Genomic DNA, 25,381 nt, shown 5'->3' with positions numbered 1-25,381 from the left:
GACAGGGATAGGGACAGGGACAGGGACAATCCCAAGTTCCAGGTCCTGCAGTGCCACAGGCCGGGGACACAAAGGGACACAAAGGGACAGAGGGGACACGGGGACAGGATCCCAAAGGGCTTCACCTGGGGGAAAACTGGGATTGATCCCAGGATTCCTTTGGGATCCTGGGATTCATTCCGGGATTTTGGGATTTGCTCTGGGGTTTTGGGATTCTGGGATTCCTCTGGGATTCTGGGATTCATTCCAGGATTTTGGGATCCACTCAGGGATTTTGGGATTAGTTTTGGGGTTCATTCCAGGAATACTTTGGGATTCTGGGATTCATTCCAGGATTACTTTGAGATTCTGGGATTCCTTTGGGATTTGCTCTGGGGTTCAGTCTGGGATTCATTTGTACAGGGGACGAGTGACAAGGGACAAGAGACAGGGGACAAGGATTAGGGACAAGTGACAAGTGACAGGGGACAGCGGAAAGGGCAAGGCACGGGGCCAAGGGAGGGGGACAGGGCACAGGAAGGCGGCGCAGGGAAAAGGGAAGCAGAAAAGGGAAGCAGAAAAGGGAAACCGAGCAGGTGACAATGACACAGTGACAAAAACAGTGACAATGACAAAGTGACAATAACAGTGACAAAGTGACAGTGACCAGGACACAGCGCCCCCTGGCGGACCATCCCGCTCCCACCGCCCAAATCTCGCGAGATCTCCCGCGGGGAAGGAAAAGGAGGGGGGAAGTGCCACTGCCGCCGCAAATCTCGCGAGATCTCCCGCGGGGCAGGGAAGGGAGAGGGGGAAAATCGCCACCGCCGCCGCAAATCTCGCGAGATCTCCCACGGGGAAGGGAAGGAGAGGGGGAAAGCGCCACCGCCGCCGCAAATCTCGCGAGAACTGGCGCGGGACGCGGCAGGCTGAGGCGGAAGCGCTGCTCTCCCGCCATTCCCGCTTCCTTTCGGCCTCCGCCCTCTCTCAGCGACACCGGGACCGACACCGGGACCGGCACCGGGACCGGCACCGGGCCCGCAGCGCCGCGGCCCCGCCATGGAGCCGAACGCGGCCAAGCGGAAGGAGCCGCGCAAGGCGCTGCGGGTTAAAGTCATCTCCATGGGCAACGCCGAGGTGGGCAAGGTAAGGCGCTGCTATTGGCTGCGAGGCGCTGAGGGGCGGGCGCGGCCACCAATGGCGAGCGCGGGAGGGTGGGTGCTTTGCGCTGATTGGCGCACTGGCGGCCAATCAGCAGCCGGAAGCGCCGTGTTGTTGTTATTAAGTGGGCGGGGCATTACGCGTGATTGATGGACGATGGGCGGTGCTTGGGTGGAAGGCACCGATCTGATTGGCCGGCGCGGAAAAGGGGGCGGGGCCTGGCAGAGGCGCCGATCCCAAATGTGGGAATTGCCGGGAATTCCCGGGAAATTTCCCCGGGAAACGCGGAATTCCCGCCCAGAGCTGCATCATCAAACGGTACTGCGAGAAGAGGTTCGTGTCCAAGTACCTGGCGACCATCGGCATCGACTACGGCGTCACCAAGTGAGCGGCGGGGATAACCGGGAATAACGGGAATAAACGGGAATAACGGGAATACCGGGAATGGTGGGGATGATGGGGATAATGGGAATGGTGGGGTTGGGAATGAGAGTAGGAATGGGATTGGGAATAATGGGAATAATGGGAATAATGGGAATGGGAGTGGGAATAATGGGATTGGGAATGGTGGGAATGATGGGAATAGTGGGAATGGTGGGAATAATGGGAATAGTGGGAATAATGGGAATAGTGGGAATATTGGGATTGGGAATGGGAATGGTGGGAATAATGGGAATAATGGGATGGGGATGGTGGGAATAATGGGAATAATGGGAATAGTGGGAATGAGGGGATTGGGAATGGGGATGGTGGGAATGAAGGGAATAATGGGAATGATGGGAATGGGATTTGGATTAGGAATAATGGAAATGGGGATAGGAATGGTGGGATTGGGAGTGGGATGAGAATAATGGGAATAGGAGGAATAATGGGATTGGGAATGAGAATGGGACTGGGAATGGGAAGAATGGGAATGGGAATGGGGCTGGGAATTGGGAATGGGAATGATGGGAATGAGATTGGGAATGATGGGAACAGGGATGGGAATGGGAATGGTGGGATAATGGGAATGGGGATGGGAATAATGGGATGGGGTTGGAATGGGGTGGGAATAATGGGATTGGGATTGGGAATGGGAAGAATGGGAATGATGGGAATTATGGGATTGGGAATGGGGAGTGGGAGAGGAATGAGAATGGGATTGGGATGGGAATGGGAATAACGGGAATGGGATTTGGATTGGGAATGATGGGAACAGGGATGGGAATGGTGGGAATAACGGGAATGGGAATAATGGGAATAATGGGGTTGGAAATGGGAATAATGGGAATGGGATTTGGATTGGGAGTAATGGGAATAATGGGAATGACGGGAATAATGGGAATGGGATGGGAATGGGAATAAGGGAATTGAGATGGGAATAAAGGGAGTGGGAATAATGGGAATAAAGGGAATAAAGGGATCAGGATCGGGATTTCTCCCCGGGAATTCGGGATTGGGACAAGCAGGAACAACCCTGAGTTTTCCCAGAGGAGCTTCGGTGGGAATTCTGGAACAATTCCCAAATAATTCCCGCCTGGAAAAGCTTTTCCGATGGGAATTCCCGAGACTCCGAGGGGGTTTTGTCCTGGAATTTTGGGAATTCCCTGGAATTTTCCCCAGGGTGCAGATCCGGGATCGGGAGATCAAGGTGAACATCTTCGACATGGCCGGGCACCCTTTCTTCTACGAGGTCAGAAATTCCCAAAAAAATATCCCAAAATTCCCAAAAAATTCCCAAAAAAATCCTCCCCAAATTCCCCAAAAATAATAAAAAAATTCCCCCAAAATCTCCCCAAAATTCCCAAAAAAATTTCCAAAATTCTCCCCCCCAAAAAACCTCCAATATCCTCCCCCCCAAAAAGAATTAAAAAACATCCACTCAAAATTAAAAAAAAAAAATCCCAAAAAATACTCAAAAAATACTCAAAATAATAAAAAAAATTCCCCCCCCAAATCCCCTCAAAATAAAAAAAAATCCCAAGATTTCCCCAAAATTTTCCAAAATTTCCCCAAAAATTCCCCAAAAATTTCCCCAAAAAATTCCCAAAATTCCCCCCAAAATTCCCCAAATTTCCCCCCAAAATTCCCCAAAAATTCCCCCAAAAATTCCAAAAATTTCCAAAATTTCCTCCAAAAATCACAAAAAAAATTCCCCCCAAAATCACCAAAAAATTCTCTCAAAAATTCTCTCAAAAATTTCCCCCAAAAATTCCCCCAAAAATTCCCCAAAAATTCCCCCCAAAATTCCCCAAAAATTTCTCCCAAAAATCCCCCCCAAAAATCCCCCCCAAAAATTCCCCCCAAAATTCCCAAAAAATTTCTCCCAAAAATTCCCCAAAAATCTCCCCCAAAAATTCCCAAAATTCCCCCCAAAAATTCCCTGAATTCCCCCAAAAATTCCCAAAATTTCCCCAAAAAATTCCCCCAAAAATTCCCCCCAAAATTCCCCAAAAATTCCCCCCAAAATTCCCCCCAAAATTCCCCAACAATTTCTCCCAAAAATTCCCCCAAAAATTCCCCCCAAAATTTCCCAAAAAAATCACAAAAAAATTCTCCCAAAATTCCCCCCAAAATTCCAAAATTCCCCCAGAAATTCCCCAAAAATTCCCCCCAAAATTGCCCAAAAATTCTCCCAAAAATCACAAAATATTCTGCCAAAAATTCCCCAAAAATCTCCCCCAAAAATTCCCAAAATTCCCCCCAAAAATTCCCTAAAAATTCTCCCAAAAATCACAAAAAAATTCTCCCAAAAAATTCCCAAAATTTCCCCCAAAAATTCCCCCCAAAATTCCCCAAAAATTTCTCCCAAAAATTCCCCCAAAATTCCCCCCAAAAATTCCAAAGTTCCCCCAGAAATTCCCCAAAAATTCCCCCCAAAATTTCCCAAAAATTCTCCCAAAAATCACAAAAAAAATCCCCCAAAAATTCCCCAAAATTCCCCCAAAAATTCCCAAAAAATTCTCCCAAAAATCACAAAAAAATTCTCCCAAAAATCCCCCCAAAATCTCCCCCCAAAATTCCCCAAAAAATTAACTAAATTCCCCCCAAAATTCCCAAAATTTCCCCCCAAAATTACCCAAAATTCCCCCCAAAATTCCCAAAAATCTCCCCCCAAATTCCCCAAATTCTCCCCAAAAATTGCCAAAATTCCCCCAAAAATTCCCAAAAAATTTCTGAAATTCTCCAAAATTCCCCCCCAAATTCCCCCTAAAATTCCCCCCAAAAATTCCCAAATTTTGGGAATATTTTGGGGGATTTTTTGGGATTTTAGGGGAGATTTTTTTCGGAACTCTTTGGGACCAATTTTGATCTTTTTGGGGATTTTTTTTTTTTTTAATTCTTGGGGATTTTTTTTTTGCCATTTTTGGGGCGATTTTTTTAGGAATTCTTTGGGGGAATTTTTAGGAGTTTTTTTTAAGGATTTTGGGAATTCTTTGGGATTTTTTTTTGACTTTTGGGGGCGATTCTTACGGAATTTTTTCGCATTTTTGGGAATTATTTTGGGAACTCTTTGGAATTTTTTGGGGCTTTTTTTTTGGGAATTTCTTGGGATTTTCGAGTGATATTTTTGGGAATTCTTTGGGATTTCAGGGTGGTTTTTTTGGGAATTCTTTGGGATTTTTTTTTTTTTGGTGTTTTGGGGGAATTTTTAGGAATCTTTTGGGAATTTTTTTTGGTGTTTTTTGGGGGATTTTTTGGTGAATTCTTTGGGATTTTTGGGGGGAATTTCTTGGGATTTCAGGGGTTTTTTTTTGGGAATTCTTTGGGATTTTTAAGGAATTTTTTGGCGTTTTTGGGAATTATTTTGGGAACTCTTTGGAATTTTTGGGGGCTTTTTTGGGGGGAATTTCTTGGGATTTTCGAGTGGTTTTTTTGGGAATTCTTTGGGATTTCAGGGGTGGGTTTTTTTGGGAATTATTTGGGATTTCAGGGCAGTTTTTTTGGGAATCTTTGGGATTTTTTTTGGTGTTTTGGGGGAATTTTTAGGAATTCTTTGGAATTTTTTGGGGGGAATTTCTTGGGATTTTCAGGGTGGTTTTTTTGGGAATTCTTCGAGATTTTTTTTGGTGTTTTGGGGGCAATTTTTACGGAATTTTTTTTGCATTTTTGGGAATTATTTTGGGAACTCTTTGGAATTTTTGGGGGCATTTTTTTCCGGGAATTTCTTGGGATTTTCGGGTGGTATTTTTGGGAATTCTTTGGGATTTCAGGGTGTTTTTTTTGGGAATTCTTTGGGATTTTAGGGGTGGATATTTTGGAAATTCTTTGGGAATTTTTTTTGGCGTTTTGGGAGAATTTTTAGGAATCCTTTGGGAATTTTTTTTGGTGTTTTTTGGGGGATTTTTTGGTGAATTCTTTGGGATTTTTAAAGGAATTTTTTGGCGTTTTTTGGGAATTATTTTGGGAACTCTTTGGGATTTTTTGGGGCATTTTTTTCCAGGAATTTCTTGGGATTTTCGGGGTTTTTCTTGGGAATTTTTTGGGATTTTCGGGGTGGTTATTTTGCAAATTCTTCAGGATTTTTTTTTGGTGTTTTGTGGGCGATTCTTTCAGAAATTTTTTTGCGTTTTTGGGAATTATTTCGGGAACTCTTTGTGGTTTTCTGGGGCATTTTTTTTCCAGGAATTTCTTGGGATTTTCAGGGTGGTTTTTTTGGGAATTTTTTGGGATTTTCGGGTGTTTTTTTGGGAATTATTTGGGATTTTGGGGTGGTTATTTTGGAAATTATTTGGGAATTTTTTTTGGCGCTTTGGGGGAATTTTTAGGAATCCTTTGGGATTTTTTTGGGGGGAATTTCTTGGGATTTTCAGGGTGGTTTTTTTGGGAATTCTTCGAGATTTTTTTTGGCGTTTTGGGGGCAATTTTTACGGAATTTTTTTTGCATTTTTGGGAATTATTTTGGGAACTCTTTGGAATTTTTGGGGGCATTTTTTTCTGGGAATTTCTTGTGATTTTCGGGTGGTATTTTTGGGAATTCTTTGGGATTTCAGGGTGGTTTTTTTGGGAATTCTTTGGGATTTTAGGGGTGGATATTTTGGAAATTCTTTGGGAATTTTTTTTGGCGTTTTGGGGGAATTTTTAGGAATCCTTTGGGAATTTTTTTTGGTGTTTTTTGGGGGATTTTTTGGCGAATTCTTTGGAATTTTTGGGGGGAATTTCTTGGGATTTTCGGGTGGTTTTTTTGGGAATTCTTCAGGATTTTTTAATGAATTTTTTGGCGTTTTTGGGAATTATTTTGGGAGCTCTTTGTGGTTTTTTGCGGCGTTTTTTCCTGGGAATTTCTTGGGATTTTCGGGTGATTTTTTTTGGGAATTCTTTGGGATTTTTTTTTTTTTTTTTTTTTTGGTGTTTTGGAGGAATTTTTAGGAATTCTTTTGGATTTTTTTGTGGAATTTCTTGGGATTTTAGAGAGGTTCTTTTGGGAAGTTTTCAAGAGTCTTTTTGGTCTTTTGGGGGATTTTTTTAATTTTAATTCTTCGGGATTTTTTTTTTGCATTTTTGGGAATTATTTTGGGAACTCTTTGGAATTTTTGGGGGCATTTTTTTCCGGGAATTTCTTGGGATTTTCAAGTGGTTTTTTGGGAATCCTTTGGGAATTTTTTTTGGTGTTTTGGGGGAATTTTTAGGAATCCTTTGGGAATTTTTTTTGGTGTTTTTTGGGGGATTTTTTGGCGAATTCTTTGGGATTTTTAAAGGAATTTTTTGGCGTTTTTTGGGAATTATTTTGGGAACTCTTTGGGATTTTTTGGGGCATTTTTTTCCAGGAATTTCTTGGGATTTTCGGGGTTTTTCTTGGGAATTTTTTGGGATTTTTGGGGTGGTTATTTTGCAAATTCTTCAGGATTTTTTTTTGGTGTTTTGTGGGCGATTCTTTCAGAAATTTTTTTGCGTTTTTGGGATTCATTTTGAGAAATCTTTGGGATTTTTTGGGGCGTTATTTTCCTGTGAATTTCTTGGGATTTTCGAGTGATTTTTTTTGAAATTCTTTGGGATTTTTTTTGCCGTTTTGTGGGCGATTCTTTCAGAAATTTTTTTGCGTTTTTGGGAATTATTTCGGGAACTCTTTGTGGTTTTCTGGGGCATTTTTTTTCCAGGAATTTCTTGGGATTTTCAGGGTGGTTTTTTTGGGAATTTTTTGGGATTTTCGGGTGTTTTTTTGGGAATTATTTGGGATTTTGGGGTGGTTATTTTGGAAATTATTTGGGAATTTTTTTTGGCGCTTTGGGGGAATTTTTAGGAATTCTTTGGGATTTTTTTGGGGGGAATTTCTTGGGATTTTTAGGTGGTATTTTTGGGAATTCTTCGGGATTTTTTTTGCCATTTTGGGGTCAATTCTTACAGAATTTTTTTTGCGTTTTTGGGAATTATTTTGGGAACTCTTTGGAATTTTTGGGGGCATTTTTTTCTGGGAATTTCTTGTGATTTTCGGGTGGTATTTTTGGGAATTCTTTGGGATTTCAGGGTGGTTTTTTTGGGAATTCTTTGGGATTTTAGGGGTGGATATTTTGGAAATTCTTTGGGAATTTTTTTTGGCGTTTTGGGAGAATTTTTAGGAATCCTTTGGGAATTTTTTTTGGTGTTTTTTGGGGGATTTTTTAGTGAATTCTTTGGAATTTTTGGGGGGAATTTCTTGGGATTTTCGGGTGGTTTTTTTGGGAATTCTTCAGGATTTTTTAATGAATTTTTTGGCGTTTTTGGGAATTATTTTGGGAGCTCTTTGTGGTTTTTTGGGGCGTTTTTTCCTGGGAATTTCTTGGGATTTTCGGGTGATTTTTTTGGGAATTCTTTGGGATTTTTTTTTTTTTTTTTTTTGGTGTTTTGGAGGAATTTTTAGGAATTCTTTTGGATTTTTTTGTGGAATTTCTTGGGATTTTAGAGAGGTTCTTTTGGGAAGTTTTCAAGAGTCTTTTTGGTCTTTTGGGGGATTTTTTTAATTTTAATTCTTCGGGATTTTTTTTTTGCATTTTTGGGAATTATTTTGGGAACTCTTTGGAATTTTTGGGGGCATTTTTTTCCGGGAATTTCTTGGGATTTTCAAGTGGTTTTTTGGGAATCCTTTGGGAATTTTTTTTGGTGTTTTGGGGGAATTTTTAGGAATCCTTTGGGAATTTTTTTTGGTGTTTTTTTGGGGATTTTTTGGCGAATTCTTTGGGATTTTTAAAGGAATTTTTTGGCGTTTTTTGGGAATTATTTCGGGAACTCTTTGGGATTTTTTGGGGCATTTTTTTCTGGGAATTTCTTGGGATTTTCGGGGTTTTTCTTGGGAATTTTTTGGGATTTTCGGGGTGGTTATTTTGCAAATTCTTCAGGATTTTTTTTTTGGTGTTTTGGGGGCGATTCTTTCAGAAATTTTTTTGCATTTTTGGGATTTATTTTGGGAAATCTTTGGGATTTTTTGGGGCGTTATTTTCCTGTGAATTTCTTGGGATTTTCGAGTGATTTTTTTTGAAATTCTTTGGGATTTTTTTTGCCGTTTTGTGGGCGATTCTTTCAGAAATTTTTTTGCGTTTTTGGGAATTATTTCGGGAACTCTTTGTGGTTTTCTGGGGCATTTTTTTTCCAGGAATTTCTTGGGATTTTCAGGGTGGTTTTTTTGGGAATTTTTTGGGATTTTCGGGTGTTTTTTTGGGAATTATTTGGGATTTTGGGGTGGTTATTTTGGAAATTATTTGGGAATTTTTTTTTGGCGCTTTGGGGGAATTTTTAGGAATCCTTTGGGAAATTTTTTTTGGTGTTTTTTGGGGGATTTTTTGGCGAATTCTTTGGGATTTTTTTGGGGAATTTCTTGGGATTTCAGGGGGTGGTTTTTTTGGGAATTCTTCAGGATTTTTTAAGGAATTTTTTGGCGTTTTAGGGAATTATTTTGGGAAATCTTTGGAATTTTTGGGGGCTTTTTTTTTGGGAATTTCTTGGGATTTTCGGGTGATATTTTTGGGAATTCTTTGGGATTATTTTTTCGTGTTTTTTGGAGGATTTTTTGGGAATTCTTTGGGATTTTTTGGGGGAATTTCTTGGGATTTTTGGGTGGTATTTTTGGGAATTCTTCGGGATTTTTTTTGCCGTTTTGGGGGCGATTCTTACAGAATTTTTTTCGTGTTTTTGGGAATTATTTTGGGAACTCTTTGGGATTTTTTGGGGCATTTTTTTCTGGGAATTTCTTGTGATTTTCGGGTGGTATTTTTGGGAATTCTTTGGGATTTCAGGGTGGTTTTTTTGGGAATTCTTTGGGATTTTAGGGGTGGATATTTTGGAAATTCTTTGGGAATTTTTTTTGGCGTTTTGGGGGAATTTTTAGGAATCCTTTGGGAATTTTTTTTTGGTGTTTTTTGGGGGATTTTTTGGCGAATTCTTTGGGATTTTTTGGGGGAATTTCTTGGGATTTCAGGGGGTGTTTTTTTTGGGAATTCTTCAGGATTTTTTAAGGAATTTTTTGGCGTTTTTGGGAATTATTTTGGGAAATCTTTGGAATTTTTTGGGGCTTTTTTTGGGAATTTCTTGGGATTTTCGGGTGATATTTTTGGGAATTCTTTGGGATTATTTTTTCGTGTTTTTTGGAGGATTTTTTGGGAATCCTTTGGGATTTTTTGGGGGGAATTTCTTGGGATTTTCGGGTGGTATTTTTGGGAATTCTTCGGGATTTTTTTTGCCGTTTTGGGGGCGATTCTTACAGAATTTTTTTCGCGTTTTTGGGAATTATTTCGGGACCTCTTTGGGATTTTTTGGGGGGCGTTCCCAGGTCCGTAACGAGTTCTACAAGGACACTCAGGGGGTGCTCCTGGTGTACGACGTGGGCTCCAAGGAGTCCTTCGAGGCCCTGGACTCGTGGCTGGCGGAGATGAAACAGGAGCTGGGGCCCCACGGGAACATGGACAGCCTCGTCTGCGTCGTCTGCGCCAACAAGGTCCTGGGATTCCAGACCCCAATTCCCCAGAGTTTTAAGCAATTCCCGGGAGTTTTAACGGGGGAAAAAAACGTCCCCGTCGTGGGGAAATGGGGTTTGGCAGGAGGGAAACTGAGGCACGGGAAAGTTGGTCCTGTGTTGGTCACTGCAGTGATCCCACAGCGATCCCAAGTCAATCCCACACGGATCCCACATTGATCCCACATTATTCCCACGCTGATCCCAAGTTATTCCCACATTGATCCCATGTCAATCCCACATTCATCTCAGTTGTTCCCACATTGATCCCACATTGATCCCACATTGATCCCACATTGAGCCAGTGTGGATCCCACATTGATCTCAGTTATTCCCACACTGATCCCACGTTATTCCCACATTGATTCCATGTCAAACCCACGTTTATCTCAGTTATTCCCACATTGATCCCACAGTGATCCCGCACTGATCCCACATTGATCCCAACTTATTCCCACATTGATCCCACACTGATCTCGCATTGTTCCTTCATTATTCCCTCACTAATCCTGCAGTGATCCCACACTATTCCCATGTTATTCCCACAGTGATCCCACACTGATTCAGTGTCGATCCCACATTATTTCCATGTTATTCCCACATGGATCCCACATTGATCCCATTGATCCCGCATTGATTCCGTATTGATCCCACACTGATCCTGCACTGATCCAGCATTGATCCCACATTATTCCCTTGTTATTCCCACACTGATCCCACATTGATCCCACATTCATCTCAGTTATTGCTACATGGATCCCACTTCAATCCCACAGTGATCCTGCATTGTTCCCTCATTATTCCACAGTGATCCCACAGTGATCCCACAGTGATCCCACCTCAATCCCACATTCATCTCAGTTATTCCCACACTGATCTCACATTGTTCCCTCATTATTCCCACATGGATCCCATGTTGATCCTGTGTTGATCCCACATTGATTCTGTATTGATCCCACATTCATCGCAGTTACTCCCACATTGATCCCACATGGATCCCACATGGATCCCACACTGATCCCACATTATTCCCACATGGATCGCACATTGATCCTGTATTGATCCCACATTGATTCCGTATTGATGCCACATTGATCCCAAGTCAATCCCACATGGATCCCACACTGATCCCACATTCAATCCCACGTTGATTCCCACGTTCCCCCATTATTCTCACTTCAGTCACACACTGATCCCACATGGATCTCACTTGGATCCCACTTTATTCCCGTGTTATTCTCACACTGATCCCAACTGATCCCACACTGATCTCGCATTGTTCCCTCATTATTCCCACATGGATCCCGCATTGATCCAGCATTGGTCCCACATTCAATCCCACATTGATTGTCACATTGATCCCTCATTATTCCCACATGGATCCCACGCTGATCCCACATTATTCCCCACACTGATCCCACATTGATCCTTCATTGATCCCAAATTGTTCCCTCATTATTCCCACAGTGATCCCACATTGACCCCTCATTATTCTGACATGGATCCCACATTGATCCTGTGTTGATCCCACAGTGATCCCACACTGATCCCACATTCAATCCCACACTGATCCCGCATTAATCCCTCATTGACCCTGCATTATTCCCACATGGATCTCACACTGATCCCACATTCAATTCCACACTGAATCCCGCACTGACCCCGCGTTGATCCCACATTGATCCCACATTATTCCCACACTGATCCCACATTCATCTCAGTTATTCCCACATTGATCCCACACTGATCCCGCATTGTTCCCTCATTATTCCCACACTGATCCCACATTCCATCCCACATTGATTCCCACATGGGTCCCCCATTATTCCCACATTGATCCCACACTGATCCCACATTATTCCCATGTTATTCCCACACTGATCCCACACTGATTCCCCATTGATCCCCCATTATTCCCACATTGATCCCAGGTTGATCCCATGTTGAATCCCACACTGATCCCACGTTATTCCCACATCATTCCCACATTGGTGCCACATCCATCTCAGTTATTCCCATGTTATTCCCACTTCAATCCCACACTGATTATTCCCACGTTATTCCCACACTGATCCCACACTGACCCCACAGCGATTCCCCCCCGGCCTCGGTGTGGATCCCTCCACTGATCCCGATCCCATTCCCTGGTTTTTTTCTCCTCCCGGGAATGTTCAGGTGGACGCGGGGAAGCTGCGGGTGGTGGACGAGAGCGAGGGGCGGCTCTGGGCCGAGAGCCGCGGCTTCCTCTACTGGGAGACCTCGGCCCAGAGCGGGGAGGGCATCCAGGAGATGTTCCAGGTGGGAATTCCTGATGGGAATACCAGGATGGAGGGGTGGGAGAGCTCGGCCCAGAGCGGGGAGGGCATCCAGGAGATGTTCCAGGTGGGAATTCCCATCAGGAATGGGGCTGGGAATGATCCAAGTGGGAATTCCCAAGAGGAATGTGGGATAGAGGGGTGGGAGAGCTCGGCCCAGAGTGGGGAGGGCATCCAGGAGATGTTCCAGGTGGGAATTCCCATCAGGAATGGGGCTGGGAATGATCCAAGTGGGAATTCCCAAGAGGAATGTGGGATAGAGGGGTGGGAGAGCTCGGCCCAGAGTGGGGAGGGCATCCAGGAGATGTTCCAGGTGGGAATTCCCATCAGGAATGGGGCTGGGAATGATCCAAGTGGGAATTCCCAAGGGGAATGTGGGATAAAGGGAGGGATGAGGGGATCCAGGAAATGTTCTGGGTGGGAATTCCAGAGTGGGAATTGATTCTGGGTGGGAATTCTTGATGGGAATGCTGGGGAATGTTCTGGGTGGGAATTCTGGGCAGAGAATTCCAGGTGTAAGTTCCAGGTGGGAATTCCCAATGGGAATGGGGCTGGGAATGATCCAAGTGGGAATTCCCAAGGGGAATGTGGGATAAAGGGAGGGATGAGGGAATCTGGGAATGATCCAAGTGGGAATTCCCAATGGGAATGGGGATGGGAATGTGGGATAGAGGAATGGGATGAGGGGATCCGGGAAATGTTCCAGGTGGGAATTCCCATTGGGAATGTGGGATAAAGGGAGGGATGAGGGGATCCAGGAAATGTTCTGGGTGGGAATTCCAGAGTGGGAATTCCAGAGTGGGACATTCCAGGTGGGAATGCCCAGGGATGTTCTGGGTGGGAATTCTGGGCAGAGAATTCCAGGTGTAAGTTCCAGGTGGGAATTCCCATCGGGAATGGGGCTGGGAATGATCCTGGTGGGAATTCCCAAGGGGAATGTGGGGATGGAGGGAGGGATGAGGGAATCTGGGAGATGTTTCAGGTGGGAATTCCCATTGGGAATGTGGGATAGAGGGGTGGGAGAGCTCGGCCCAGAGCGGGGAGGGCATCCAGGAGATGTTCCAGGTGGGAATTCCTGATGGGAATACCGGGACTGGGAATGATCTGTGTGGGAATTCCCAAGGGGAATGTGGGATAAAGGGAGGGATGAGGGAATCTGGGAGATGATCCAGGTGGGAATTCCCAACGGGAATGGGGCTGGGAATGTGGGATAAAGGGATGGGATGAGGGAATCCGGGAGATGTTCTGGGTGGGAATTCCAGAGTGGGAATTCTGGGTGGGAATTCTGGGTGGGAATTCTTGATGGGAATGCTGGGGGATGTTCCGGGTGGGAATTCTGGGCAGAGAATTCCAGGTGGGAATTCCTGATGGGAATCCATGTGGGAATGCTGGGGGATGATCCAGGTGGGAATTCCTGATGGGAATCCAGTTGGGAATGTGAGATAAAGGGAGGGATGAGGGAATCCAGGAGATGTTCCGTGTGGGAATTCCTGATGGGAATGGGGCTGGGAATGATCCGGGTGGGAATTCCCGATGGGAATGGGGATGGGAATGTGGGATAGAGGAATGGGATGAGGGGATCCGGGAAATGTTCCAGGTGGGAATTCCCATTGGGAATGTGGGGATGGAGGGATGGGATGAGGGAATCCAGGAAATGTTCTGGGTGGGAATTCCAGCATGGGACATTCCAGGTGGGAATTCCAGAGTGGGAATTCTTGATGGGAATGCCAGGGGATGTTCCGGGTGGGAATTCTGGGCAGAGAAATTCCAGGTGTAGGTTCCAGGTGGGAATTCCAGATGAAAATCTGTGTGGGAATGATCCAGGGGATGGTCCAGGTGGGAATTAATTCCTGATGGGAATTCATTTGGGAATGTGGGATAAAGGGAGGGATGAGGGAATCTGGGAATGATCCAAGTGGGAATTCCCGATGGGAATGATCCAGGTGGAAATGCCAGGAAACGTTCCAGGTGCGAATTCCGGGTGGGAATCTCCGGCTGGAGGTTCTGTGTAGGAATTCCAGAGTGGGAATTCTGGGTGGGAATGTTGGGAGATGATCCAAGTGGGAATTCCAGGCTGGGAAGGGATTCCAGGGGGGAATTCCCAGCTGAGAATTCCAGGTGTAGGTAATGAGAGATAAAGGGAATCCAGGAGATGTTCCAGGCGGGAATTCTGGGAATTGGAGGTGGGAAGAGCCGGGAATTCCCACGGGAATGTGGTTGGGCAGTGGGATTGGGAACGGGGATATTCCCAAGGGTGCCACAGCTCCGGGAGGGCTTGGAAAAGGATCCGGGAATGTTGGGAATGTCCTGGGAAGGAACGGGGAGTTGGATCCGGGATTTTCCTGGGAAAAGGCTGGGAATTGGATCTGGGATCGTTGGGATTTAAGGGTTGGGATTTGGATCCGGGATTTTCCTGGGAGGTGCCAGGAATTGGATCCAAGATCTTTGGGAATGGCCTGGGAAGGGACTGGGAATTGGATCCGGGATTTTCCTGGGAAAAGGCTGGAAATTGGATCCGGGATTTTGCTGGGAAAGGTTTGGGATTCAGATTTGGGATCGTTGGGATTGAAAGGCTGGGATTTGGATCCAGGAATTGTCCTGGGAAAAGTTTGGGAATCAGATCCAAGATCATTGGGAATGTCCTGGGAAGGGACTGGGATTTGGATCCGGGATTATTTTGGGAAGGGGCTGGGATTTGGATCTGGGATTTTACTGGGAAAAGGTTGGAAAATGGATCCAGGATTATCCTGGGAAAGGTTTGGGATTCAGATCTGGGATCATTGGGATTGAAAGGTTGGGATTTGGATCCAGGAATGTCCTGGAAAAGGGCTGGGAATTGGATCTGGGATCATTGGGGTTTAAGGGTTGGGATTTGGTTCCGGGATTTTCCTGGGAAAGGTTTGGGAATCAGATCCAAGATCATTGGGAAGGGCCTGGGAAGGGGCTGGGATTTGGATCTGGGATTTTACTGGGAAAAGATTGGAAATCGGATCCGGGATTTTCCTGGGAAAGGTTTGGGATTTGGATCTGGGATTGTTGGGAATGTCCTGGGAAGGAACTGGGAATTGGATCCGGGATTATTCTGGGAAGGGGCTGGGATTTGGATCTGGGATTTTCCTGGGAAAGGTTTGGGATTCGGATTTGGGATCGTTGGGATTGAAAGGCTGGGATTTTGATCCAGGAATTTTCCTGGGAAGAGTTTGGGAATCAGATCCAAGATCATTGGGAATGTCCTGGGAATGTCTGGGATTTGGATCTGGAATTATCTTGGGAAAAGTGGGGGATTTGGATCTGGGATTTTTTGGGATTGGGATTGAAGGGCTGGGAATTGAATCCAGGAATGTCCTGGGAATGGGACTGGGATTTGGATCTGGAATTTTCCTGGGGAAAACTTCGGGAATCAAATCCAGGATCGTTGGGATTGGGATTGAAGGGCTGGGATTCGGATCTTTGGGATTTTTGGGAATATCTGAGATTCGGATCTGGGATTTTCCTGGGAAAAATTTGGGATTTGGATCTGGGATTTTCCTGGGAAAAGTTTGGGATTCGGATCTGGGATTTTTGGGAGTGTCTGGGATTCGGATCCTGGATTTTTCTGGGAAAACTTTGGGAGCGGAATCCGGGAATTATCCTCGGGGAAATCCAAACCCTCCCGGATCCTCCTCCCAACAACAACAACAAAAAAAAAAACCCAAAAAACGTGTGAATTTGTGATTCCCGTTGGGAATTTTGGGACAATTCCCAGACTTTCTACTCGGCCATCCTGGAGCTGTGTGAGAACGGCGGGAAGCGGCCGCCCGGGAATTCCGGGATCAGCTTCACGCGGGAGCAGGCCGACGCCATCCGCAGGATCCGCAACAGCAAAGACAGCTGGGACACCCTCGGCATCAAACCCGGCGCCTCCAGGTGCGGGAAAAACCTGGGAATTCTGGGGAAAAACCTGGGAATTTTCCCGGGAAAAATCGGGAATTGCCCTGAGAAAAACCTGGGAATTTCCATGGGAAAACCTGGGAATTTCCTGCAAGAAAACCCGGGAATTTCCCCAGACATAACACAGAAATTTTCATGGGAAAACCCAGGAATTCCATGCAGGAAAAACTGGGAAATTCCATTGGAAAAACCATGGAATTTCCATGGGAAAAATCCAGGAATTCCATGGGGAAAAGCCGTGAATTTCCCACGACAAAACCCAGGAATTTCCCTGGGAAAAACATGGAAATTTCCACGAGAAAACCCGGGAATTCCCCACAGGAAAAACCTGGGAATTCCATGGGAAAAACTGGGAATTTCCATGGGAAAAACCGGGAATTCCATGCGTGAAAAACCTGGGAATTCCACCTGGAAAAACCCGAGAATTCCATGGGAAAAACGAGGAATTCCACCAGGAAAAACTGGGAAATTCCATGAGAAAACCACAGAAATTTCGATGAGAAAACATGGAAATTTCCATGAGAAAACGCAGGAATTTCCCTGGGACACCCTGGGCATCAAACCCGGCGCCTCCAGGTGCGGGAAAAACCTGGGAATTTCCATGGGAAAAAACTGGGAATTCCATGGGGAAAACCCCAAGAATTTCCATGGGAAAACCTTGGGAATTTCCCCGAGAAAAATCAGGAATTGCCCCAGGAAAAACCCGGGAATTCCCCTGGGACACCTTCGGCATCCAGGTGCGGGAAAAAACAGGAATTCCATAGGAAAAACCTGGGAATTTCTGCGGGAAAAATCGGGAATTGCCCTGGGAAAAAAACATGGAATTTCCATGGGAAAAAATGGGAATTTCCCCAGGAAAAAATAGGAATTCCATGGGGAAAAACATGGGAATTTCTATGGGAAAAACATGGAAATTTCCGTGGGTAAACATGGGAATTCCCCCAGGAAAAACACGGAAATTTCCTGCAAGAAAATCCATGAATTTCCCCAGGAAAAACACGGGAATTTCCCCGAGAAAAACACAGAAATTTCTATGGAAAAACCTGTGAATTCCATGGGAAAACCTCAGGAATTTCCCTGGGACACCCTGGGCATCAAACCTGGAGCCTCCAGGTGCGGGAAAAACCTGGGAATTCTGGGGGAAAAACTGGGAATTTCCAAGGGAAAAACATCGTAATTTCCTGCAAGAAAACCCGGGAATTTCCCCAGGAAAAACACGGAAATTTCCATGGGAAAAACCCAGGAATTCCATGGGAAAAACGAGGAATTCCACCAGGAAAAACTGGGAAATTCCATGGGAAAAATTGGGAATTTCCACGGGAAAAACATGGGAATTTGCATGGGAAAAAACACAGAAATTTCCATGGGAAAAACCCAGGAATTTCCCACATGAAAAACCGAGAATTTCCATGAGAAAAACCTGAGAATTTTCATGGGAAAACCTGGGAATTCCACCAGGAAAAACTGGGAAATTCCATGAGAAAAACCATGGAATTTCCATGGGAAAACCTCAGGAATTTCCCTGGGACACCCTGGGGATCAAACCCGGGGCCTCCAGGTGCGGGAAAAACCTGGGAATTCTGGGGGGAAAACTGGGAATTTCCGCGGGAAAAATCAGGAATTGCCCTGGGAAAAAACCATGGAATTTCCATGGGAAAAATATGGGAATTCTTCATTGGAAAGAAGTGGGAATTCCCCATGGGAAAAACTGGGAATTTCCCCTGGGCCACCCTGGGCATCAAACCCGGCGCATCCAGGTGCGGGAAAAACCTGGGAATTCTGGGGGAAAACCCCGGGAATTTCCATGGGAAAAACATGGGAATTTCCATGGGAAAAACATGGGAATTTCCACAGGAAAAAACAGGAATTCCATGTGTGAAAAACCTGGGAATTCTACCTGGAAAAACCCAAGAATTCCATGGGAAAAACCATGGAATTTCCATGGGAAAAATACGGGAATTCCCCATTGGAAAAAAGCAGGAATTCCCCATGGGAAAAACCCAGGAATTCCCCTGGGACACCCTGGGCATCAAACCCGGGGCATCCAGGTGTGGGGAAAACCTGGGAATTCTGTGGGGAAAAACTGGGAATTTCCACGGGAAAAATCCAAATCCTCCTGTTCATTCCCGATTTCCCCAATTTTTCCTCAGTTTTTCTCAATTTCCCTGATTTTCCCTCTTTTTCTGCCATTCCAAGGGTTGGGAATTCCAGAATTCCATGGGATTTTCTCCAATTTAATTTGGGATTTTCCCATTTTTTCCATTCCAGGGAGGAGCTGACGCGGGTGTGGGATAACAATGAATCCTCACCTTCAATCCCCATTTTTTCCCATTTTTTTACCAATTTCCCGTTTTTTCCCCAATTTTCCCAATTTCCCCCACCATTCCAGGGGTTGGGAATTCCAGGATTTTTCCCTCATCCCAAATTTTAAAACCCTGAGAATTCTCAAGACAACAACGAATCCTCACATTTATTTTCCCGATTTTTGCAATTTTTCCGATTTCTTCAGTTTTCCCTCTTTTTCTGCCATTCCAAGGGTTGGGAATTCCAGAATTCCATGGGATTTTCTCCAATTTAATTTGGGATTTTCCCATTTTTTCCATTCCAGGGAGGAGCTGACGCGGGCGTGGGATAACAACCAATCCTCCCCTTCAATCCCCATTTTTTCCCAATTATTTTTCCCAATTTTTTCCCAATTTTTCCCCAATTTTTTCCCAATTTTCCCCCAATTTTTCCCCAATTTTTCCCAATTTTTTTCCCAATTTTTTCCCCAATTTTTTTCCAATTTTTTCCCAATTTTTTCCAACTCCTCACTTTTCCCTCTTCCCCCACCATTCCAAAGGCTGGGAATTTTGGAATTCCATGGGGTTTTTCCATCTCTAATCCCATTTTTCCTGTTTCAGGGAGGAGGTGACATGGGTGTGGGATAACAACGAATCCTCCCCTTCAATCCCCATTTTTTCCCTTTTTCTTTTCCCAATTTTTCCCCAAATTTTTCCCAATTTTTGCCCAATTTTTTCCCAATTTTCCCCCAATTTTTTCCGAAATTTTTCCCAATTTTTCCCAATTTTTTCCCAATTTTCCCCAATTTTTTCCCATTTTTTCCAAAATTTTTCCCAATTTTTCCCCAATTTTTCCCCAATTTTTCCCCAATTTTTCCCCAATTTTTCCCCAATTTTTCCCCAATTTTTCCCCAATTTTTTCCCAATTTTTTTCCCAATTTTTGCCAACTCCCCACTTTTCCCTCTTCCCCCACCATTCCAAAGGCTGGGAATTCCGGAATTCCATGGGATTTTCTCCAATTTAATTTGGGATTTTCCCATTTTTTCCATTCCAGGGAGGAGGTGACGCGGGCGTGGGATAACAACGAATCCTCACCTTCAATCCCCATTTTTTCCCATTTTTTTACCAATTTCCCGTTTTTTCCCCAATTTTCCCAATTTCCCCCACCATTCCAGGGGTTGGGAATTCCAGGATTTTTCCCTCATCCCAAATTTTAAACCCCCTGAGAATTCTCAAGACAACAACGAATCCTCACATTTATTTTCCCGATTTTCGCAATTTTTCCGATTTCTTCAGTTTTCCCTCTTTTTCTGCCATTCCAAGGGTTGGGAATTCCAGAATTCCATGGGATTTTCTCCAATTTAATTTGGGATTTTCCCATTTTTCCCTTTTTCAGGGAGGAGCTGACGCGGGCGTGGGATAGCAACGAATCCTCCCCTTCAATCCCAATTTTTTCCCTTTTTTTTTTTTGCCAATTTTCCCCCAAATTTTCCCAATTTTTTCCCAATTTTTTCCCAATTTTTTCCCCAATTTTTCCCCAATTTTTCCCCAATTTTTTCCCAATTTTTCCCCAATTTTTGCCCAATTTTCCCCAATTTTTTCCCCAATTTTTTCCCAATTTTTCCCAATTTTTTCCCCAATTTTTTCCCAATTTTTCCCCAATTTTTTCCCATTTTTTTTCCCAATTTTTTCCCAATTTTTTCCAATTTTTTCCCAATTTTTTCCAACTCCCCACTTTTCCCTCTTTCCCCCCCATTCCAAAGGCTGGGAATTTTGGAATTCCATGGAATTTTCTCCAATTTAATTTGGGATTTTTGTGTTTTTCCATTCCAGGGAGGAGGTGACGCGGGTGTGGGATAACAACGAATCCTCCCCTTCAATCCCCATTTTTTCCCAATTTTTTTCCCAATTTTTTTCCCAATTTTTCCCCAATTTTTTCCCAATTTTTTCCAATTTTTTCCCCAATTTTTTTCCCCAATTTTTCCCCAATTTTTTCCCAATTTTTTTCCCAATTTTTTCCAACTCCCCACTTTTCCCTCTTCCCCCACCATTCCAAAGGCTGGGAATTTTGGAATTCCATGGGATTTTCTCCAATTTAATTTGGGATTTTTCCCATTTTTTCCATTCCAGGGAGGAGCTGACGTGGGTGTGGGATAACAACGAATCCTCCCCTTCAATCCTCATTTTTCCCAATTTTTTTCCCAATTTTTTTCCCAATTTTTCCCCAATTTTTCCCAATTTTTTCCCAATTTTTTCCCAATTTTCCCCAATTTTTTCCCATTTTTTCCAAAATTTTTCCCCAATTTTTCCCCAATTTTTTCCCAATTTTTTCCCCAATTTTTTTCCCATTTTTTTCCCAACTCCCCACTTTTCCCTCTTCCCCCACCACTCCAAGGGCTGGGAATTTTGGAATTCCATGGGATTTTTCCATCTCTAATCCCATTTTTCCCATTTCAGGGAGGAGCTGACGCGGGCGTGGGATAACAACGAATCCTCCCCTTCAATCCCCATTTTTCCCAATTTTTCCAATTTTCTTCTCCCGCTACTCACCCCCACCATTCCAAAGGTTGGGAATTCCGGAATTCCATGGGATTTTCTCCAATTTAATTTGGGATGTTTGTGTTTTTCCCGTTGCAGGGAGGAGGTGACGCGGGCGTGGGATAACAACGAATCCTCCCCTTCAATCCCAATTTTTTTCCAGCTCCCCACTTTTCCCTCTTCCCCCGCCATTCCAAAGGTTGGGAATTTTGGAATTCCATGGGATTTTCTCCAATTTAATTTGGGATGTGTGTGTTTTTCCCGTTGCAGGGAGGAGGTGACGCGGGCGTACCGGCGCCTGGCCGTGCTGCTGCACCCCGACAAGTGCCTGGCCCCCGGCAGCGAAGACGCCTTCAAGGCCCTGGTCAACGCCCGCACCAACCTCCTCAAAAACATCAAATGATAAACGGCCCAAAATTAGCCAAAATCGACGGAAAAAATATCCCACAACATCCTCAAATTCCCGGGAAAAATATCCCCCCAAAATCCCAAAATTGTCAGGAAAAATATCCCCCAAAATCCTCAAATTCCCAGGAAAAATCCCCTCAAAATTAACCAAATTCATGGGGAAAAAAAATCCCCCAAAATCCTCAAATTCCCAGAAAAATCCCCTCAAAATTAACCAGATTCTTGGGAAAAAAATCCCCAAATTCCTGGGAAAAAATATCCCCCAAAATCCCAAAATTCCTGGGAAAAAAATTCCCCAAAATACCCAAATTCTCAGGAAAAAAAAATCCTCAAAAACATCAAATAATAAATGGCCCCAAATCGCCCAGAATTTATCGAAATCACAGGGAAAAATATCCCACCAAATTCAGAAAATTCCTGGGGAAAAAAATCACCAAAAATCGCCAAATTCCCTGAATTCTCGAGAAAAAAATATTCCCCCAAATTCCCAAGGAAAAAAATCCCCAAAAATCCCCAAATTCCCAGGAAAATGAATCCCCCAAAATCCCCAAATTCCCAGGAAAAAACAAACAAACAAACAAAACCCAAACAAAAACAAAATCCCCAAAAATCCCTGAATTCCCGGGAAAAAAATATTCCCCCAAATTCCCAAATTCCCAGGAAAAAAAATTCCCCAATATCTCCAAATTCCCGGGAAAAAAACCCCCTAAATTCCCCAAAAATCCCCAAATTCCCAAGAAAAAAATCCCCCAAAATCCCCAAAAAATTTCCCAAGAAAAAAAATCCCCAAAATCCCAAAATTCCGGGGAAAGAAAAAATCCTCAAAAATCCCCAAATTCCCAGGAAAAATTTTCCCCAAAATCCCTAAATTCCCAGAAAAAAAAAAAAAACAAAACAAAAAAAAAAAAAAACAAAAAAAAAAAAACAAACAAATTTCCGGGAAAAATATCCCCCCAAATCCCCAAAATCTCTGAATTCCTGGGAAAAAAATATTCCCCAAATTCCCAGGAAAAACAAAATCCCGAAAATTAACCAAATTCCTGGGGAAAAAAATCCCCAAATTCCCGGAAAAAAAAAAATTTCCCCCCAAATCCCCAGGAGAAAAATCCCCAAAATACCCAAATTCTTGGGAAAAAAAAAAAAAATCCTCAAAAACATCAAATAATAAATGCCCCAAAATCGCCTGAAATTTATCGAAATCACAGGGAAAAATTTCCCACCAAATTCACAAAATTCCTGGGAAAAAAAATCACCAAAAATCGCCAAATTCACAGGAAAAAAAATCCCCCAAAATCCTCAAATTCCCAGAAAAAAATCCCCTCAAAATTAACCAAATTCATGGGAAAAAAAATCCCCCAAAATCCTCAAATTCCCAGGAAAAAATCCCCCCCAAAGTTAACCAGATTCCCTGAATTCCCAGGAAAAAAAATATTCCCCAATTTCCCAGGAAAAAATCCCCCCAAAATTAACCAGATTCCTGGAAAAAAAAAATCCCTGAATTCCTGGGACAAAAGATCCCCCAAAATCCCAAAATTCCTGGGGAAAAAAAAAAAAAAAAAATCCCCAAAATACCCAAATTCCTGGGAAAAAAAATATCCCCCCCAAATCCCCAAATTCCTGGGAAAAGAATCCTGAAATTCCTGGGGAAAAAAAATCCCCCAAAATTCCCAGGAAAAAATCGCCCCAAAATCCCCAAATTCCTGGGGAAAAAAAAATCAAATAATAACCCCAAAATTTTCCCATTTTTCCAGAGTTTATTCCCCATTTTCTGAGATTTATTCCCAATTTCCCAAGGGTTACTTCAAATTTCCTTGGAATTATTCCCATTTTTCCAGGATTTATTCCCAGTTTTCCAGGATTTGTCCCGAAACCTCCGGAACGAACTCGGACCCTCCAAAATTCCCGGAAAAATCTTCAGAATTCCAGAAAAAAACCCGGATATTTCTGGATTATTTATTGTTGGATATTTCTGGAATTTTCTGGAATTTCTCAAACGGGAAAATTTTGGGATCTTCCCACTTTTTTTTTTTTTTTTTTTTTTTAAGTTTTTCCTTTAAAAAATTGGAATTAAATTTCTCCAAAATTCCCAATTTTGTGTCTGTGGTTGGAATTTCAGGGAAATCTGGGGAAATTGGGGAATTTTTGGGGATTTGGGGGGATTTATTGGGGGGGTTTTTTTTGGAATTTATAGGGGATTTGATGGGGATTTGAATTGGGTTTTTTTGAGATTTTTTTCAGATTTTTTTTTTGGATTTTTTGGATTTTTTTTGGGGATTTTGGAGGGATTTTTTTTAAGGATTTATTGGGATTTTTTGGGAAATTTTTTTTTTTTTTAATTTATTTTTTGGGATTTTTTCAGAATTTTTTGGGGGATTTTTTGGAATTTTTTTGGGATTTTGGGGGATTTTTTAAAGGATTTATTGGGATTTTTTGGGGGATTTTTTGGGGATTTTTTGGGGATTTTTTGGGGGATTTTTTGGGGATTTTTGGGGGATTTTTTTGGATTTTGGGGGGTTTTTGGGGGGATTTTTTTGGGAAATTTTTTTGGGGGTTTTTGTGATGTTTTTGGGTTTTTTGGGGGGGGATTTTATTGGGATTTCTTTGGGAATTTGGGGGGGGGGTTTGTGATGTTTGGGGTTTTTTGGGGATTTTTTTCCCATTTTTTGGGATTTTTTTTGGGATTTTTTGTGATGTTTTGGGGGGTTTTGGGGGGATTTTTTTGGCTTTTTTATTTTTTGGAAATTTTGGAGATTTTGGGGTGGATTTTTTTGGGATTTATGGGGAGATTTTTTTGGAGATTTTTTTGGGGGGGATTTTTTGGGGAAGGGAAAAAGGGAAAAAAGGGAGAAAAGAGAAAAAAGGGAAAAAGGGAAAAAAGGGAAAAAAGGGAAGGGAAGGGAAGGGAAGGGGAGGGGAGGGGGAGGAGGAGGGAGGGGAGAAGTAGGAGGGCAGGGGGAGGGGGGAGGGCAGGGGGAGGGGCGGCCCCGCTGCTGGAGGATTCAGCGCCGGGAGCGGGAGAAGCTCCGCACCGGGACCGGCAGAGACCGACACTGAGCTGAGCTCCGGCACCGGCACCGCACCGGGACCGGCACCAGCATCTCACCAGGCACCGGCACCGCACCGGGACCGGCACCGGGACCGCATCAGGCACCGGGACCGGCACCGGGCTCTGCACCGAGCTCCGGGAGCACACCGGGTATCCCACCGGGACCGGCATCCGTAACGCATCAGACACCGGGACCGCTCTGAGACCGGCACCGGCACCGGCACCGGGACCGGCACCGGGAGCCCCGAACGTCCCCGGGATCAGCCCCAGCTCTGCACCGAGCACCGGCCACTGCACCGGGCTCTGCACCGAGCACCGAGACCACACCGGTACCGCACCAGGCTCCGGGTACCCCACCGGGACCGGCACCGGAACCCCACCGGGCACCGGGTACCCCACCGGGACCAGCACCGGGACCGCATCAGACACCAGGACCTCCCCAGGCACTGGGACCCCACCGGGACCACCCCGGGACCGCATCAGAAACCGGGACTGCATCAGACACCGGTATCGGGTACCCCACCGGGACCGGCATCCGAACCGCATCAGACACCGGGACCAGCCCAGGCACCGGTCACCCCACCGGGACCAGCCCCGGGACCAGCCCCGGCACTGGGACCGCTTCAGGACCATCCCCAGGCACCGGTCACTGCACCAGGACCACCCCAGGACCAGCCCAGGCACCGGTCACTGCACCGGGACCAGCACCGGGACCACCCCAGGCACCGGTCACCGCTCTGAGACCAGCCCAGGACCATCCCCAGGCACCGGTCACTGCACCGGGACCACCCCAGGACCACCCCAGGCACTGGTCACCGC

The 25,381-nt window shown here is 44.5% G+C and overlaps 1 protein-coding gene across 2 annotated transcripts; it reads left to right on the top strand.

Annotated features, from left to right (window-relative positions):
- Positions 1–923: 923 nt before the first annotated feature.
- On the top strand, positions 924–23,591 carry DNAJC27 (DnaJ heat shock protein family (Hsp40) member C27). Of its 2 annotated transcripts, none has more exons than XM_083856061.1 (7): positions 924–1,116; positions 1,442–1,524; positions 2,743–2,812; positions 9,860–10,024; positions 12,218–12,340; positions 16,103–16,263; positions 21,379–23,591. In XM_083856061.1, the coding sequence occupies exons 1-7, from the start codon at positions 1,039–1,041 to the stop codon at positions 21,509–21,511; spliced, it is 813 nt and encodes a 270-aa protein (XP_083712187.1). In that variant the 5' UTR covers positions 924–1,038; the 3' UTR covers positions 21,512–23,591. The 2 variants fall into 2 exon arrangements, with proteins under 2 accessions (XP_083712187.1, XP_083712186.1); XM_083856060.1 differs by having other exon boundaries at positions 924–1,125.
- Positions 23,592–25,381: the final 1,790 nt, after the last annotated feature.

This window comes from Zosterops lateralis (assembly GCF_965231275.1).
Source record: "Zosterops lateralis genome assembly, chromosome: 3".
NCBI classification, from domain to species: domain Eukaryota; kingdom Metazoa; phylum Chordata; class Aves; order Passeriformes; family Zosteropidae; genus Zosterops; species Zosterops lateralis.
This window is presented reverse-complemented; position numbering and strand designations above follow the sequence as displayed.

What these genes read in the sequence shown, in the direction of transcription:
- DNAJC27 (XM_083856060.1), top strand. Translation starts at nt 1,039, where the DNA reads ATGGAGCCGAACGCGGCCAAGCGGAAGGAGCCGCGCAAGGCGCTGCGG. An exon ending in ATCGACTACGGCGTCACCAA is followed by an intron (nt 1,525 to 2,742) that starts GTGAGCGGCGGG and finishes AATTTTCCCCAG; the next exon opens with GGTGCAGATCCGGGATCGGG. An exon ending in GGCACCCTTTCTTCTACGAG is followed by an intron (nt 2,813 to 9,859) that starts GTCAGAAATTCC and finishes GGGCGTTCCCAG; the next exon opens with GTCCGTAACGAGTTCTACAA.